The 17,749-nt window shown below is 40.8% G+C and overlaps 3 protein-coding genes across 4 annotated transcripts in view; 2 read left to right on the forward strand and 1 right to left on the reverse strand.

Annotated features, from left to right (window-relative positions):
- Positions 1-14,141, reverse strand: part of LOC103156044 (bromodomain-containing protein 1) — a 29,040-nt gene extending 14,899 nt beyond the window's left edge. Inside the window, exons 1-9 of the mRNA XM_016663745.1 lie at positions 13,905-14,141; positions 13,194-13,326; positions 12,952-13,125; positions 12,681-12,875; positions 12,423-12,526; positions 11,497-11,720; positions 11,247-11,416; positions 11,075-11,150; positions 10,027-10,157 (exon numbers count right to left, since the gene is read on the reverse strand). Of these exons, the coding sequence (XP_016519231.1) occupies positions 10,027-10,157; positions 11,075-11,150; positions 11,247-11,416; positions 11,497-11,720; positions 12,423-12,526; positions 12,681-12,875; positions 12,952-13,125; positions 13,194-13,326; positions 13,905-14,063 (1,366 nt within the window). The 5' untranslated portion in view covers positions 14,064-14,141. The remainder of the gene's footprint in view (positions 1-10,026; positions 10,158-11,074; positions 11,151-11,246; positions 11,417-11,496; positions 11,721-12,422; positions 12,527-12,680; positions 12,876-12,951; positions 13,126-13,193; positions 13,327-13,904) is intronic.
- Positions 173-8,790, forward strand: zbed4 (zinc finger, BED-type containing 4). 2 transcript variants are annotated; one of them, XM_007577962.2, is made up of 2 exons: positions 173-492; positions 4,018-8,790. In XM_007577962.2, exon 2 carries the CDS (start codon positions 4,213-4,215, stop codon positions 7,939-7,941), a length of 3,729 nt encoding a protein of 1,242 aa, XP_007578024.1. In that variant the 5' UTR covers positions 173-492; positions 4,018-4,212; the 3' UTR covers positions 7,942-8,790. The 2 variants fall into 2 exon arrangements, with proteins under 2 accessions (XP_007578024.1, XP_016519240.1); XM_016663754.1 differs by lacking the exon at positions 173-492 and adding an exon at positions 525-620.
- Positions 14,142-14,329: 188 nt separating the features above from the next.
- On the forward strand, positions 14,330-17,391 carry creld2 (cysteine-rich with EGF-like domains 2). The gene is made up of 10 exons (XM_007577986.2): positions 14,330-14,721; positions 15,213-15,295; positions 15,507-15,617; positions 15,819-15,910; positions 16,001-16,177; positions 16,259-16,357; positions 16,480-16,563; positions 16,699-16,794; positions 16,910-17,044; positions 17,125-17,391. Exons 1-10 carry the CDS (start codon positions 14,581-14,583, stop codon positions 17,181-17,183), a joined length of 1,077 nt encoding a protein of 358 aa, XP_007578048.1. The 5' UTR covers positions 14,330-14,580; the 3' UTR covers positions 17,184-17,391.
- The last annotated feature ends 358 nt before the right edge of the window (positions 17,392-17,749 follow it).

Consider the following 17,749-nt stretch of genomic DNA (forward strand, 5'->3'; position numbering starts at 1 on the left):
TTCCATCTGGATTCTTTGACCCCCAAATCAAACAACTAGCAACCTACAAATGTGTGTAATCTATTGAAAATTACTCCCCCCCCCACCCACCATTCAACATACAAACTGGATTTGGAGGGTGAACTTAATTAACAATGATTGTGAAACAATGATAAATAATGAAAGAACCCATTTCTGAATGGAACCAATTCTCATTTTGTGACCACAGAAAAAGTGAAAAGTGTGAAAACGGAATCGTGAGGCCGCGTGATGTCACCAAACATTTTCAAGTCATCGGCCGTTTGGCCACAATGAAGACTCTGAGCCCGGTGACATCACTGAGCGCGTTCCTTCCGTCCGACGTTGCGTGGAGCTGCTTCTCCGGCCGAACGCGAACTGCTAGCAAACCAGGAGACAAAAGCAACAAAGTGAACCCCCCTCCGGATCAATCAAATGTGTCACAATTAACCGTTTACCAGCAGAAATCCTGCGATCACGTCGTCAGAGTGAACTGTAAGTACGCCGGGATGATGTGGGGCTCTGAAAACGGGGGCTTAATGCGGGCGGGACGTCGTGGTTGAGAGCTTCCCTGATTCGGATCCTGTGCGGTTCGTGTGCTCGGCTTGGTTCTGCCTTGCCAGGTTAGCTTGTATGTCCTGTGTGTGGCCTAGCTGGCAGCTAACCAGCTAGCAGACGTAGTACGGTCCGACCATAACGAGGCGCATATCTAAGAGTGTAGCGACAATTCTGCCTGTGTATGTGTAAACGAATCATAGCCGTGGGTATTGGGGCGAGATTTCACGTGTCAGAACGGCTTTACCTGTGAGTTGCTTTTGTGTGTTTATTAGCCTTCTGGCTAACTATTAGCTCCAACATAGCCACCGTCGTGTTTACTGATGATGTAGCCTTATAGCCGACAATATTTAACACTACTCCGTGAATCGTGGATTTATGTGATGCCTGGAGGAGTGTAACGATCGTGGCTGCTCGAGTTCATTGTGGCTAAGGGAAGAGCCGGTAGGGAAGCACACTGATCTATAGTGGGGCTGTTATGAGCAGGTGATCGCTAGCCAACCGTGGCTATTTTCTGCTGTCCTCTCGCATCTTCCTGACTAGCACGTAAAGCTTAACCCGGAAAGCTCGCCGCCGGTGATCGATAAGAAAACTTCACATTTTAAAGGATTTCTGTTTGGAGTCGTGATTGATTCCAAGAAAAAAAAAAATATAATAATAAAAAAAAAAAAGTGTTAACGTATTCATAAAATCAGCAGACTACTGCTTTTGTTTGGGGTTAAAAATGAATCAATTGAATTTGTTAAAGCTTGATCATTGTTATGATCACACAGTTTCAACTAAAGTCTTCAAACCAATGGGTTTCACGTACTGGTATACTGTAAAGAAAATATATAGTTTCAATATTTACGGATGAAGACGTTTAGAATAGTTGTATGTCAGAATTGTTAAAGACTATATATAAAAAAAAAGATAAATGATACTAAGATCAGGTGTGTAGGTGAAAAATCAAGACATATATCTGAGATTCTGGGATAATTTATGGCTTTCTTTTTCCTCAGAAAAATGTGAAGTGTTAACAGTCCTGTTATTCAGGCCGAAGATTGCATTATTTTTCAGCAGGTCATTCTAATTAAGTCCTAAAATTAAAATACAAATCTAGGACTTATGGACCATAATCTGATTTAAAAGGATCTTAATTATTGTATAATTTAATATTTGGAATATATGTACTTAAAGCCATAATCAAGCAGACACTTAGGCTGTTTAGTTACAAATTTCTCATAAATCAAACAAAATTTTTTATATGAAAACGTCAACAAGAATCTCTGGCTACTTCTCTATAAGGAATGAAAAAACATGTCTATAAAATATACATCACAAATTCTTTTGAATATTTGTATTACTATTCTCCTTTTTTCTCTCATTGGATACATGTTTTTTTTTTCTTTTAATTAAATCCTTACTTCTTAAGTGCTTCTTTTATTATTATTATTATTATTATTATTATTATTCTAGCACAGGGTTTACCAGAATGAGCTGGTCGGCTCAGTTCCTGACCTTCTGTGATGTCTGCAACCCAAATACAAACAAAGCAGAATTGAAAGGTTTTTGTCTACGACTGCAGGATTTCACAAAATATACAGGAGTAGTTAATTAGCCAGCAATATGTTCATTTCAGCCTATAAGTTTAATGCTAATGCCGTTAGAGATTACGGTCTATGCGGGCTTCATTGTTATGTAAATCAGCACTGCAAGACGTTTTGTTGCGTTAGGAACTAGTCCCTGCAATACTGTGCATGTCTTTTTGTTCTGGTTTTGCTTCTGTAGTTTAGAACTCTGCTTCCTGGTTTGCTTGTATGTGGTTATGGTTCTGAAGTAATTCAGAACCATAACCACAGACAAGACTGAGAACTGTTGATTATTTTTTTTTTTCCTTTTTAAAGTCTGCTTTCATAATATGTTTAATCACAAAGTAATTGTTGACTTCTTGCAGGTTTTACTGTGTGAAACAGTTAAAAATGCTTGATGTATAGAGTCACCTAATTAATGTGTATTCTCTGAATGAAGAGGAAGATTATTAAGGGCTAAGCAATAAAAAAAAAGTGCCTTATTTTCTTGACAGTTGACCCAAAGTTACTCTCATGTGACCTGAAGTAGTCCTCTTCATCATTTTGGACATGAATACACCAAGTTGCTTAATGCTTTCTATCATTCAAAAACTGTTTCTGCTTTGAGTATAAAATGCAACATTGCATTCAGGAGTAGATCAATATGAAATTTTCTCAAGAAATCATTTCATGTTATTTAGACAAATATGTAACACAAAAACGGACATGATTTAATCGATGTAACTAGAATCATAAGAGCCACAACTATTCCCACTGTCTCTAGAACACATTATTATTTAATGATATTTTTCACATTTGATATTTTGATCTTGAAACAGACTTGAAGGTGTTGTTCTTCCTGTTTATTTTCTACATATCTGAATTTGTGACATCTCCTTACGCCTAAGCAGCACCCTCCTGATTTCAGTACCAGCTCCAGTTTTAGCTCAGTGATGTGCCACAAATCCATGTTCCAGATATGCATGCTGTGAGCAGTCCTCCTTTTTTATATTCAGAAAGAACATCAGGCAAAAAGCCTCTAAGGTGTGATTCGTATTAGCGAAGGAAAGCTAATACGGCCGTTTTGTACCTGAATGTGTGACTTACCAGCATGGTATATTGAACCAAAACATGGACAATTGATCAGTTAAGCAGAAACTAGATGGTTCATTTGTCAGACTAGTTCCTCAATTAGCTAACCTGCGTATAGATTTCTAGCTGATTTTAAAGCAACATCCTCTTAAAGTGACACTAAAAACTGAGTGAAGGCAAATACCAGACGTTTGGCTAAATTCCATCAAAGTGGGCAGAGACAAAGAAAAACTAAGGGACACGGCCAAGTGTGGGGGTCTGTGACACGGACAGCCATCAAGCCGTACCGTTGTAATCAATTTGAAATTTCAACTACAACAGCCATCCTTCAACTCAAGGTTTCACGGAGACAGTTTCAGGCAAAATTTAACCAATTTATAAGAAAATGCTACAATTTGCACAAAGATTTAGACAACTTATCTGCAAAAATATATTTTGGTATTCAAAAAAAATGGAAAAGTACAACTGAGCCAAGAACCTGCACAACTTGGAGCCGAAACTGAACTTAATTCAGTTTCTTTATATAAAATATTGCCATTTGTATAAATAATAGAAATGAAATAACTGCCCTTTACTTAGATGATTTCTAAATGACAATTTTGTTACATTAATACACTGTAAAGCTGTTAGTGTTTGGCTTCAATCTCGCAAACCGGTTTCATTTATTTGCCTTGTACAGGATCTAGTGAGGGAAAAAAAAAGAAAGCAAAGCATACAGGTTTGATTGCATCACTACGGTACACTTGTATTACCTGCTTTTGGAATCCAGTTTGTACCGTTTGCACTGATTCTATCTTTTTTTTTTTGTCCCCTGTCTCTGTAGGTTGTGTGGAGAGAAGTGAAAAACATTTAATTTATAAATGGAGAGAAACAAGCAGGCACTCAGGGTCAACGAAAGCAACACGCTCAATACCACACCTGCTTGAGAAGCACCTTATCAATGACTGCAGCTGAAACGAAGTGACTACACCCAACAACGCAAACCTGACTGATCCATAGAAACGATTGGGCTGCCACCATGGACGGAGAGGAGCATATTCCTCGCCTGAGTGAGGATTTCTTCTGTGTGCCTGACAGTTCTGCAGAAAGTAAAAAGAGAGAGGCGAAAGGGACCTGCCTGAAAATCGAGGGACAGGAAGGTTATGTGTTAAAGTCCTACAGCTTTCATTCTCACGATCTCACGGATGCAAAGTCGCCAAGCTGCTCCTCAACACTGGATAAAGATTCCCTCCCTACTTTCCATTTATCTTCTCAGGTAGACAAACGGTTAGACTTGGAGAAAGTATGTGACATTGCTCCATCGTCCCTCAATGATGGACATATAGACACTGAGAAGTATCCAAACGGTGGTGGACTGAGTGAAAGTGTCAAAGATCATATTGGGGATGCAAATGGGATGGAAGAGGAAATGCCAGATGACGAAAGGCTAGCATTTGGTGGCGCCATTGCCCCTTTTCTAACCCGAGACTGTGATGACTATAGTAATTTATTTAGCGGATACACAAGCACCCTTTATGATGTTGCCATGGATGCCGTCACTCAAAGTCTTTTGTCGTCGATGAGGGGTCATGGCAACCCGAGGAAAAAATCTCAAGCGTGGAATCACTTCTTCATTTCGCCACGGGACAATACCAAAGCAATCTGTCTATACTGCATGAAAGAGTTCAGTCGGGGCAAGAACGAAAAAGACCTCAGCACGAGTTGTTTGATGAGGCACGTACGAAGGGCTCACCCGACTGTGCTTATACAGGACGGCACAGATGCATCCTTCTCAAGCCTGCCTCTTTTTCCCTCATCGTTGATACCTCCCTCCCCAGGTTCACCAAAAAACGGAGACTTTTTTACTTCTCCCTCAAAGAACACGTCACCGTCCACATCCTCAGCTGAAAATTCAAGCCCGTCATCCAAAGAAGTGCTGCCCAAAGTCGAACAAAAAATGGAACAGTTTACAAACGTCGACCCTCTGAGTAGTATCCTTCCACCCTTTCCATCCTCACATTCCAGCGAAAACAACGACGACTTATTAGACGGAGGACCCGAGCGCCCTCCGGGAACCCCTAAGGGCGCCAGTTCCCGTCGCAGGTCGGCCGTGTGGAAGCATTTCTACTTGTCACCTGCAGACAATTCCAAAGCTGTGTGTATCCACTGCATGAATGAATTCAGTAGGGGTAAAAACGGAAAAGATCTCGGGACAAGCTGTCTCATTCGTCACATGTGGAGAGCCCACAAAGAGGTTGTGATCGAGGAAAACGGACATGGCAACCACATTCCACCACCCTATACAAACCCACCCTCGCTGCTGTCCCGCTCACATGATGCACTGGAAATTAAAAAAGAGCCACCCTTTCTTATCTCCTCCCCAGAGACCCTATCAGATGAACTACCCCAAAGCTTAGAGGAAAGCATGTTTATTAAGGAGGAGAGAGACCTTATGCATCTCTCAGGGCAGGATTCCTCTTTTAACTTATTTAAAACTCAGGGGGCTGATACACCACTGACTTCCTCACCATACCTCTCTGAAGGCCCCAGCCTCAGTCAGAACCATTTAGTTTTCCAACAGAATAAAAAGCTTATGAAACGGGTGAAATCTGAAGTGTGGCAACATTTCATAGTGTCGCCAGTTGACCAGTTAAAAGCACTGTGCCGTTACTGTCCTTGTGTCATTAGTCGGGGCAAGCGGGGCGACTTTGGCACAAGTTGCCTGATGAGGCATCTGATGAGACGTCACCCAGACGTCATGAAAAACCAAAAAAGCACAGACGAGAAGGAATCGTTCCCTCACCCCTACGCCATGCTCACCTCAACGGATCCAGTCTCAGCCAAAGAAGCTGACGACTCTGGCATTGACAAAAAAACCCCAAACCTGCCCGTTTTCAGCAAAAGGACGTCAAAACTGTGGAATCATTTCTCCATTTCCGACACCGATCCCACCAAGGTGAATTGTTTGCACTGTAGCCGCACAATTAGCAGAGGCAAAAAGACTACGAACCTCGGCACGAGCTGCCTCTTCAGGCACATGCAGAGGTTCCATGGACATTTTCTCGAAAGTAACAGTTCTATCTCAGGTGTTGTGCCGTCTGCTGAAGTTCGCATTAAACAAGAGCCGGTGGAAGACACCGTTTATCAGTCAGAGCAAAGCTGTGTGAGGTTTGATGAACACCACCCGGTTGCCAAAAAAACCACCAAGCTTATTGCGGAAATGCTCGCACTGGATCTTCAGCCATCAGCTATGGTAGAGAATTCTGGACTGACTAGACTGATAGAGTTCCTCCAGCCTCAGTATTCTCTTCCACCTTCTTCTTACTTTACCAGCACCGCCATACCAGAAATGTACAATAAGGTGAAAGATGTTGTGCTGACCCACCTAAAAGAGGCCGAAGGCGGCGTTGTCCACTTCACAACAAGTATTTGGGTCAGCAGCCAGACAAGAGAATACTTGACCCTTACGGCTCACTGGGCAGCATACGAGTCAAATCTCCGACCTCAAGGTCAAGACTTCCACTGTTCAGCTCTCCTAAGTGTCTCGCAAATAGATTGTGATCAAGATATGCACGACATCCCAAAGCAGCTTGAGTACCTGTGGGACAATTGGATCACCTCACCAGGGCTGAAGAAGGGATTCACAGTAACAGATAACGACACCATCAAAAATACCTTGGAGGAGCATGGCCATGTCACCGTGCAGTGTTTTGGACACACCATAGACCTCATTGTAAGCGAAGCCATAAAAAGCCAGAGATTGGTTCAGAACCTTCTGAGCATAGCGCGAAAGATCTGTGAACGTGTGCACCGTTCGGCGAATGCAAAAGAAAGACTGGCCGAGCTCCAAAAGACTCACCAGCTGCCAGAAAACCAGCTGATACAGGACGTTCCATCCAAGTGGATGACGTCCTTCTTCATGCTGGAACGCCTGGTTGAGCAGAAGGTAGCTATCGACGACTTGTCGATAGAGTGCAATTTCAGGGAAATAATCAGCTTTGACCAGTGGGAGGTGATGCTCTCAGTCTGCAACGCACTGAAACCCTTTGAAGTGGCCAGCAGGGAGCTGAGCAACCGCACTGCCACTCTGGGCCAAGTCATACCGCTCATTCACATTCTCACCAGGAAAATAGATCTTTTGTTTGATGAGACTGTTGGCATCGATAATATGCTGATGTCTCTAAAGGAAGCAATGATGAACAGGATGTCGGCTACTCTGCAAGACCCACGTTATACCTGGGCCACCATGTTGGACCCGAGATACAAAACATCACTGTTCACAGAGGAGGAAGCCGAGCGTTGCAAACAAGATCTGATCCAGGAGCTGGACTTGTCCTCTTCTACCTCAGTTCCAGTTAGCTCTCTCCTCCCCAACGGCTGCGACGAGGACCCCGTTTCCTCCGACAACCCCCACTCAACCAGAGACAACCTCTGGCCCTTGATGCCTGAATTCAGGCAAAACATAAAAGAAGAGGACGAGGAGGAAAAGTCCGCAGAGATGGTAGTGCTGGAGTATTTGGAGGAAGACATCTTAGATCAAAGCTGTGACCCCCTCGACTATTGGAACCTGAAAAAGTTCCTGTGGCCCGATCTTGCCAAAGTAGCCGCCCGTTACGTGGCCTGCCCTCCCACCATCGTCCCAGCAGAGACGCTGTTCAGCACCGCCGGCGTCAACTGTGCTCTAAACCAGCCCAGGCCAATGCTGGACAACATAGAGGGACTGCTGTTCCTTAAGGTCAACCTCCCCTTGATCTATTTTCAGTACTGAACATTACTGAATATTAATTTGAAAACTGTTCTATCAAGGACCAAGTTGCATAGCTGTGAAATGGGTGGGCTTGTGTGGGGCTAATTGTAAGATAGGGTTTCATACACTGATTCTTAATGCAAAGGCCAGATTGAGGGTTTCTTGTATTGTGTACTACTGTTAAACACTTGGAGCTGTTGTGATGAAACGTCTCAGTGAGAAGTGTATCAGGGAGGGATTTTCTTTTTTTTTTTTTTTTTAGCTGTAGGGGGATAGTGATGGTGTGTTTGGTTATAATCTTTTGTTCTTGTTGTTTTTTTCTGTTGTCTACTCTCTCCTTGTGCCTTAACCAAAACTACTTCAGGTCAAAATGCTGTAAATATTATATAAATTGTGCTGATTGCATCAGGATCTGTTTTTTTTTTTTTTTCTTTAATTAAACATAGATGCAAGGAATATTATTTTCAGAATGACAACTTGGCCCAAAAACAAATGCTGTGACTGAAAGATGTTTTAAGTTAATGCTATTTAATTTTTCTTTGTAAATTTGAGGCTTACGGTACTGTCACTTAGAAATATTTTTTGTTTGTTTGTTTTTTTAACTCACTGAAATGTTTTTAATAAGATGATGTATAATGTGGCTGTATTTTCAGAATAAGGTGGGTTTTTTGGAATACACCAGTTGTCTCTTAAGCACAATTTAAGTTTATGTCCAGGGGATTAAATTATGGGTTTATTATTGATTAACAGTGTACTGTACATTTTTATATTAAATGACTCTGAACCTAATTTGATAAACGTTTTAGCATTCAGACTGGAAACATGCAAATTTTGTGGTCATTTGTAAATAAAGGTTTTTCTTGAACAGTATTCTCTCTCTTTTTGTTAATTCTAGCTTTGGTGTGAAGTTTTGAATGATTTAAAGGGTTAGTTCAGGATTTATAGAGGGAGTTTTTATTTATTTAGTTTTTCAGGTATCTTTTTACCTGCAGTAGGTGACGCTTGCCTTCATTTAGCATAGGTCCAGTTTAGTTTGGCATTGAGCATCTAACATGTTTCAGCTCACAATAACTGGTATAAAAGGGTGAAATGAGTTTAAGGAAATGCTACCTTAAATTTGTTAGCTTTTTTCCAGGACATTTTCAAGAATGTAACCGTTTAAAAAAAATAAAAAAAAATCTAATTTTAAAGGCAGCATTTTTATTTACTTATTTATTTATTCCTGATTTCCAGAGCTACATCAGCACCTTCAGAAATATTTCCATTTAGAGATGTACTCTTAAGAAATGTCAGCTCATTCTACTTAAACTTCAAATAAGGTTACAAATTCACAAAAATAGGATATTGCTCAATTGACATTTTTGTAGAAGGAAAATTTGTTAATCTTGATAACGTTTAGTTCCCGTTACGTTACTGACAAAGACTGTGCTGCGTTCGGCTCTCTGGTTGCTTATGTGAGCCATTAAGAAACAAGGTCACCCACTGCTTTATAATGTGGTTAATCTTAGATATTTTGGTCCCATTTAGTGTTTCAAACAGGAAGATTATTGCTGTTGCACCACCTGTAATTCCTGTGAAAACAATTATCCAATGCAGAGTTATCAATTTTAGCAATTACACAAAGCAAATTACATTTTTAGGATGTTATTTAAGGCTACAAACATTTGGTTTGGCCTCAAACCAATTAAAGCCGTTAGCTTTAATCTCCAGCACCGACCACTCTGGGTTTATACCACCCCTCTCCAAAATGTCCTGAACTCTCTAAGGATAACAACATGCTTTCATTTTCTCTGTTTGGCTTTATTCATTTACAAGTCAAAATATATAAATGATTCTCTGGTGTAAACAACAGCTGGATGCGTTTGCTGGGGCAGAAGATCATAGACGATCTGTGCTGGTATGTGACACCAAGACATTTTTTTTTTATCAACCTAGCAGCATGATTTTTAATCGTCTTTGGTCACCTTATAGTTCTAAATTATATTTCAGCTCATGTTTCTCTTGGTGTGCCCTCCCAAGTCTTGCTCTGCATCAGCACAGCTTTCCTCGCTAGGTGAACTCTGACAGGTGGGAAGTGAGCTGTGCTAAAGGCGATGTTGTTGAAACCTTCGACGTAGACCAGAGGCTTATGAGTGTTGTGCAGCTGCTGTATCTTGGTGATGTTTGCCTCCATTAACAGGTGTGAGTAAACCTGGAGCTCAGGGCTTGTGCTGTTTATGTCTTCTCTTTTGTCGTATCTGTAGAATTGAAGACTATTTATTAAAAAGATAACCAAAATGAGGGGCGTTTTTATGTCATGGCACAAAAGTAGCACCCTCCCGCAATTCACTGGTATCTGATAAAGATTTGTAAAAAGCATCAAAATGATTGACCTTGTAGCAAAATTTCACAGTGAAAAAAAAAAAAACTGGAGAGGGGAGTGATTAGAGATAATTGATTTTTTCCTTCAAAATAAGTAAATATGAAACATTTAAATGAAGAGTTTATCTTTTAAAGTGCAGCGTCATAGAAGTTGCATTAAGTAGCAAAACTTCTCATTTCTTTAGGGTGTCATTATGTGACAGTCCTGATTCTAAACCCAATATTCAAAATGACAAGAAACCATGCCGTTCAAGGAGCTTGTGTGTTCATCATTTTCAGTCAGAAAATGGCAAGAAAAAGACAGCTACTTGCCTGTTTCCTTGGGACATAAATATAAGGATTTATTTATTTATCTCGAATATTTAGAAGTATAAAATCACACACATGAACAAGGAATGCAAAAGACATTTTTGTACCACAATAATCTTGACATGCTCAAAAAGGAGTAGGAAGAAATAAGAAACTTATATAACATAAAGGCTTATTTCTATTAACCCCTCTCCAAAACAGGAAAAATAGGGAAGCATGCCATTTTTACAAAGAAAATGTGATTTTATAAGTGATAAAATAGTAGAAGAAAATAACTAAATAGCTTGTTTCCTTGGAGAAATGATGATGCTACAGTTTGAGAATGATTAAAACATTATAAACAACTGACACTGCAACAGGACCCAAATTTCTTCCTTATTTCAGCAGCATGGAATTGTATTTAATGTGTTTAATTGAATGCTTTTTACATTTCTTTAGCAGGGGTGTCAATAACAGTGATGGGCAATGTTTACACAACACTTACCTCCAGTTTTTGTTTTGCTCTAAGAAGCGTGACACTCCTGTTTCAGCAGCAAAGGTGTCAATGTGAACAAAGACATCTGGGGGAGGGGAGAGGAAAAATGTGCGCACCACGTTAAAATTCCAGAAGTGTGTGTTAATATTAGGAAATAAGGTTACTTAATTGCGGTTGTGACCTGCTGTGGCTGGAAACAGCCTGTGTAGTTCCTGGATTCCCTTGCCGCCCGGGTAGTTGTGATGGGAAACATACAGGCAAAGGAAAGTGTATGATGAGTTGATCAACAGCTGGCCAACCACAACTGCAGAGCCCAGTTTGTACATCCAGGATTTCTGATAGTTGCACAATCTGAAGCAAAACAAAGAGGGAAAAATGAATGAAATATATATAACTCGATATAAGATTTTTTTAAATAAACTTTAACTTGCATGAAGGAACACCCGCGTGCAGCGGCCAAATTGAGCACAGGGAAAGTGTAAATAATGAAACGCATCTCCTTGTGAGGCAGCAGCGAATAGACGAGGATGAAGCCAACTGTGGGGAGCAGCAGCAGCCTAACCCGCCTGTCCAGGAGGCCGAGAGGCACGAAGAGCAGCGAGCAGCCCAGGACCCGAGGCACGGCGGAGTAAAAATACCACAAAAAGGGCGAGGTTTAATGGAGAGAGGAGTTAGGGAGAACTTGGGAGTTAGACAGAAAATAACTATTTGGGGAAATCATTAGGATTTCCATTTTAAAACAAAAAAACTGAAGACAGTTGTACATTTTTCCCCTATACAAATCATGTTCGTTGCATTGTTTGCACAAAATCATTCTTTGATAATGAGCTGTTTTTTGAGGTCTCTGTCACTTTAAATCCAAACAAACTGCTGTTGGCCCCGCCCCCCCAACTCAACTTTTACACTTGCGCATGAAAATGGCTGCAGACAGATACTCAATTATTCAATAGCACTTCTTTGAAAAGCACAACAAACAAAAATTCAGCAAGTGGTTTCTGGATGGTAAGTCAACACACAAAACACTTGTCTTTTCCAGCAGCCATTGTACAGCGCATATAGAGGTAAATCCAGCTGACCAAACGTGCTGGAGATCAGCTTGAGCTGCTAGGTTCAAGCAGATCCTTCGCCGGGGTTGCTAGGTGAGGGTCAGTGCCTGCTGGTTTGTGACATTATATTCCATAAGTTTTTGAAACGGCTCATTTTCTAGAAAAGCAAAAAAAGAATTTACTGCCAAAAGACGGCTCTGTATGTTTTTTTTTTAAGCACTTGGATTGTTTTTAGAAGCAGTAGAAACCCAAATGGAAGTCCAAAAAGCAAAATATGACGTCTACATTATAGGTTCCCTTTAAAAGGATATTCCCCAGTTGGAGCTTTTATTAAGAATGGTGTTGTACCACAGCACCTGCCCCTCAGGCCACAAAAGTTTCCTCCAAAAGAAGGTGTCGACAGCCACCGTCAGAGCTGCAGCAAAAACATAAAACAAACATATTTCTGGTTTAATTGTATGCAATTATGAAGGATAAAACAAATAAAAAAATGAATTTACTTTCAGTCCACCTTAAGAGATGCTAAACGTTCTGCCCACCTCATTAGATATTGTAATTTCTGCTCTCACCTAGGGAGAAAAGTCCAGCAGGAGCAGCATAGTAAATCAGCTGCAGCAGCCCCAGCCTCCTGCTCAGCAGCGCCATCAGCAGCATGAGGCCCAGCAAGATGCAGAGCTCAGACCGGATCACGATGATGACCAAAGCGGAGAGTCTGATGAACCAGCCATGTTTCTGAGCCATCCAAGACGTGAACGCTACAAGAACTTTGGGAGGAATTTTGCAACCATAAAGAAAGAGATGTACCAAGATTCCTTCGGTAAAGATGTTAGTGTAGCGTACCTATTGGCAGTGCAAAGACATTGGGGAGTGTCCTGGTGCTGTAGAACATGAGGTGGAACTGGGAGGCACAGGTCAGGCAGAAAAGACACGCAACTGTGGAGCCAAACTGCCTCCGCACTTCTTTCTGCATATGCCACAGAGCGCCGATCACGCAAAAGCCCAGTGAAGCTCGGACTGAGCAGAACGTACATTAGAAATCCTCACATTCAAGTTAAAGCAGTCATTGTCTTTTGTTTCCTTACCTATATACTGAGTGTAGAACTTAGGTGCCTCCAGCAGAGATGATAAAGAAACAAGCGGGGAGCAGAGCGTGGAGAGGAACAGGGGTCCGAGAAAAGTACGCGGCACAACTCCAGGGAATTCATGATGGTCATACTGAGAGAGAAGTAATATTTTATAGTTTCCAGTGCACTGAAAACATAATGAAAACAATTCACTTTTAAAAAATATACAGACTAAAAAATTTTCATTTTCCAACTTAAAACCATCAAACCATGAAAACAGACATTTGTTACACCAATTTTAAACAACAATCTTGTTTAAATATTTACATTCCTTATAAAATCAGTACTGTCACAAACATTAATATTGCCATATGTAATTTACAAGATGCAAGTTTCTTATTTCTTGCTAAGGTTTTCTTTTTTTTAACTTTTCTTTTTTATATATATAACAAAATGTGTCAGAAAAATGTTATCCATCTTGCACAAGTTCTATTAAACCTAAACTTCAAATCAAGTAAAAATAAATAAAATGCAAGTTTTACGGAAATTGCATTTTTAAAAGTATTTATTTTAATATGAAGATATCCTTTATTTGTACTATGATAACAGCCAAAGTAGTGGCATGAACTGTTGACATTTAAGCAATTAGTTGTTTAAAGGGCGTTTTGGTTTGTCTCTTCTGTGCGCATGCGTGTGATTTACAGTCTACATCATTGAAAGTCTGCTTACCTTGTCAAAATCAAGTCTGTGGTACAGAATGTCGTGCGTCGCCTGTAAATTAAAGCTTTCTTCGACTTTCGTGAAGGGGCAAATTAATAAATGCAGGAAACTCAGAGAAATTAACAAAAACAGCAAAGGTTTCCCCCAAACATTCTTCTTCTCCGCCATGACAGCTGGCGAGCCGACGATTTTACTTCCGGTCAACACAGGAAGCGAACGCTCTCAACACGCGTTGAAGTCGCTAGATATTATTTGTTTTATCCCAAAACGTGTCAGTACCTAGTTGGTATTGCAATAAAGAGGTTTTCTAAAATTAAAAAATATGTTTTTGAATAAAACAAATAGGTTTCCTAAATTTTCCACGTGTGGCTAGATTTTATGTCCCGCTCGTGGCGGCTTGTGATTGGTTGTTTTAATGATTGACAGACCTTTTCACCAATTACTACAAGCCACAATCAACCTTAGAGGCTGACGCGGAAAACTAGAAAAGCATCTTTTTTTTTCTACAACCGGCATGTAAATACTACTTAGCTGCGCTTTGCATAGATACAATTATCTTAAGTTTGATGTTAGAATAGTTCATTTAAATGTATCCAACCGTTACAGAACTTTATAGCTAGGTGTATACCAGTTAGTGAAGGGTGCTACTGTCATGATAGCGTGATTGAGTCTGTTTGGGTGAGAGATGCTGTCCCCTTGCCTTCCACAGATGCGGCTCCTCTCCTGCTCCATTATTCTTGTTTTGCTTTTTCAAGCCGGCGACACCAAGAGAGATTTAAAAAGCGCCTGCAGCACCTGCCATCAAATTACTGAGAACTTCAACAAGGTCAGAGATCTTTTCAAAACACTCGTCTTGCTTGCACTGCCGTGCTACACTATTCAGTATCATGGAACAAAATAGTATTTTAGGCATAACTGTCAGGTGAAAGGAAATGCATACACGCCTTAATGCATTTAATTTCTGCTTTTTGCTTTAAATATGTGACGGGCATTTATGCTCAGTCCCTTTTAATCTGACATCCCTAAATACAATTCAGCGCAGTTAACTGCTTTTAGAAATTGCTGTCAATTATTGCTAAAATCCGGCTTATCACAAACGTTTGTTTGGAAAACTTTATAAACAAACTGCACCATGAACACAGCAGAAAGGTCAGGTGTGAACTTTGAGAAGATGAATCAGTATTAGACTATAAACCAATGTCACCAGTAAGGCATATCTGATAAGTCGACCTCATTGATCTACGTGCAAAACCTCTTCCTCTTTCCATTTGGTATAAATAATTTGGGTTTGTGGTTTTCTTCTCTCTTTTTTTTCAGGGCTATGACAGAACAGCAAAGCAGAACTTTGGAGGAGGCAACACAGCGTGGGAGGAGAGAAAGCTGTCCAAGTATGAGACAAGGTGAGACGAGTCCAGATCGTGCTGTCCTCTGCTAACTCCAGGTCAACCTGATGCAGAGCCGTTTGACCTCGGCAGTGGAAGCTTATCTACGCTTTTAGATAACAGATCATTAAACAACAAGGTTGCACCGAATGGAGAACCTTTACTTTAACTAGTCACTTCCTTTTCCTCTATGCCCTGTGTGGATATATCTATGTCTGTCTTCCTGCAGTGAGATTCGCCTGATGGAGATCTTGGAGGATCTGTGTGATAGCAGCAGCTTTGAGTGCAACCGCATGGTGGAGGAACACGAGGAGCAATTCGAGACCTGGTGGTTTAAAAAGTGGGTGTCTGGTGAGATTGACAAAGGACCTGTCAATGAGCATGAGATAATGTTCAAAAAAGTGTTTAAACATAAGCAATTATCTAATCTGGGACCTTTTTGTACCTGAATTATTTCACGATCAGTTCACAAGTTTTTGCAGTAAGTTTCTGCATTAATTGAAGCCCACCTCTCCCCATTTCATCCCCTTCTGCGATGCAGGAAAACCAAACATCCAGATCTGCATAAATGGTTCTGCATAGACACTATCAAGGTCTGCTGTCCAAAGGGAACATTTGGACCTGACTGCAATGGTAAGGAACTATTCTAATGAAACCAGAGGAAGAATAGATCTGGCTGTAATATTTGACGCACCAATGATAATAATAATTTTGTTTCTGAAGCTTGTATAGGGGGCTCGGAGAGGCCGTGTCACGGAAACGGGGTGTGTGACGGCGACGGGACCCGCGGAGGCAACGGGAAGTGCAGCTGTGACCACGCCTATAAGGGGGAGTTCTGCTTGGACTGCGTCGACGGGTATTTCAACGAAGTCAGAAACGATACCTTCTCTTTGTGTACAGGTAAACTTTAGGCTAACTTGTACAGGAATCGACATGGTTCAGTGAACTGGTCAGTGATTCAGGGTCTACATCCTCCCATAGAGTGCGACACGTCGTGCAAGACCTGCACCGGCGCAACCAATCAGGACTGTGACGAGTGCAAGGAGGGCTGGGAGGAGGATGACCAAGAAGCTTGTGTCGGTAGGAGGAACACCGTCCTGTTCTGCAGACCCTATGTGGGATTTAATTATAAAGAAAGACTTGGTGTAGGGTTGCACATTTTGAAACTGATAGATTTGTGTTGTCGGCCAAATGATTTGCAGATGTGAACGAGTGTGCCAAAGAGCCCTCACCGTGCAAAGAGGATCAATACTGCCTTAACACTGAAGGTTCCTACTCCTGCAATGGTAAGGTTCAGATTAGTTTCCTCAGATTAAAGGGGGAAAAAATTCAGAAATAATAAAATAATCACAATATTTTCAATCTTTTCACAGCAGCTGAACATTGAATTAATTAGTTTTGATCGGCTTGAACTCATACAGGTTGTGACGAGGCGTGCACCGGCTGCACTGGAGGTGGTCCTGATGAGTGCCAGGCTTGTGCTGAAGGGTACCAGGATGTAGAAGGAACCTGCACTGGTAGGATGGAAATATTTTAGTAGATTGTAAATTATTGAGGAAAAGAACTGTATTACCATGTGTACAGAGTCATTTTTACAGTTATCTTTTGCTTATTGCTGTACTTGTTTTCTAGATATTGATGAATGTTCACAGTCGGACCCTGCGTGTGTGAAGGAGAACCAGGAGTGTGTCAACAGTAAAGGCAGCTTCATCTGCATCTGCTCCAGTGGCTATGAGGAGAAAGATGGCGAGTGTGTCCAACAAAGCGGTGAGGGTCAATGTGTTAAATACTCAAACATTTCACCGTTGGTAGCACTACTCTCACCTTTTTCCTTCCTTTGTCTGTAGATGAAAAGGAGGAGTCTGAAGCATCGGAGACGACTCCAGGGCCACACAGGGAGCTCTGATGTTGAAACTTGGACCAGTATGTGAACGAACTGAACCTCATGACTTTTTTTTTTTTTTTTTTACTTGGACCGCAACCAATATACCACCTGTTTTCAAAACCCACCAGTGTTTTCCAGTAGTGGAATTGGACAGAAACAGGACATTTTATGCCACTGTTCATTTGTTTTAATAATTAAAGTTGTTTCAATAAAAGTGAATAATGTTGAATTCAATGTGATTCTATTTTAACTAATCAAATACTTTCCATTTTATTTTATAACTTTTAGAATGGAGCAAGTTTAACTGAAGCAGTAAATTAGTGGAAAATCAAAAGAGGAAAATGGTGTTGGGCTTAGGGCAACTTTGTGTTGCAGTAATTTGAAATCACCACATGATGGCAGTGTTAAGTTGCTTTTCAGAGGCTCAGTAAAGGAGCCAATTGGTAATAAGTTGCATAAATGTATGCATAGAAGGCAATTACACAAGTGAACACAATAAAATGGGTATCCCTTAATTTAAATGATTAAGTAAAACGTTAGTTTTACAACGCAAATGCTGGGAAGTCAAAACGGCAAGTCAACTGCTA

Source organism: Poecilia formosa, unplaced genomic scaffold (assembly GCF_000485575.1).
Source record: "Poecilia formosa unplaced genomic scaffold, Poecilia_formosa-5.1.2 Scaffold9, whole genome shotgun sequence".
Taxonomy (NCBI): domain Eukaryota; kingdom Metazoa; phylum Chordata; class Actinopteri; order Cyprinodontiformes; family Poeciliidae; genus Poecilia; species Poecilia formosa.

What these genes read in the sequence shown, in the direction of transcription:
- zbed4 (XM_007577962.2), top strand. Translation starts at nt 4,213, where the DNA reads ATGGACGGAGAGGAGCATATTCCTCGCCTGAGTGAGGATTTCTTCTGT.
- creld2 (XM_007577986.2), top strand. Translation starts at nt 14,581, where the DNA reads ATGCTGTCCCCTTGCCTTCCACAGATGCGGCTCCTCTCCTGCTCCATT. An exon ending in ATTTGGACCTGACTGCAATG is followed by an intron (nt 15,911 to 16,000) that starts GTAAGGAACTAT and finishes TTGTTTCTGAAG; the next exon opens with CTTGTATAGGGGGCTCGGAG. An exon ending in AGGTTCCTACTCCTGCAATG is followed by an intron (nt 16,564 to 16,698) that starts GTAAGGTTCAGA and finishes GAACTCATACAG; the next exon opens with GTTGTGACGAGGCGTGCACC.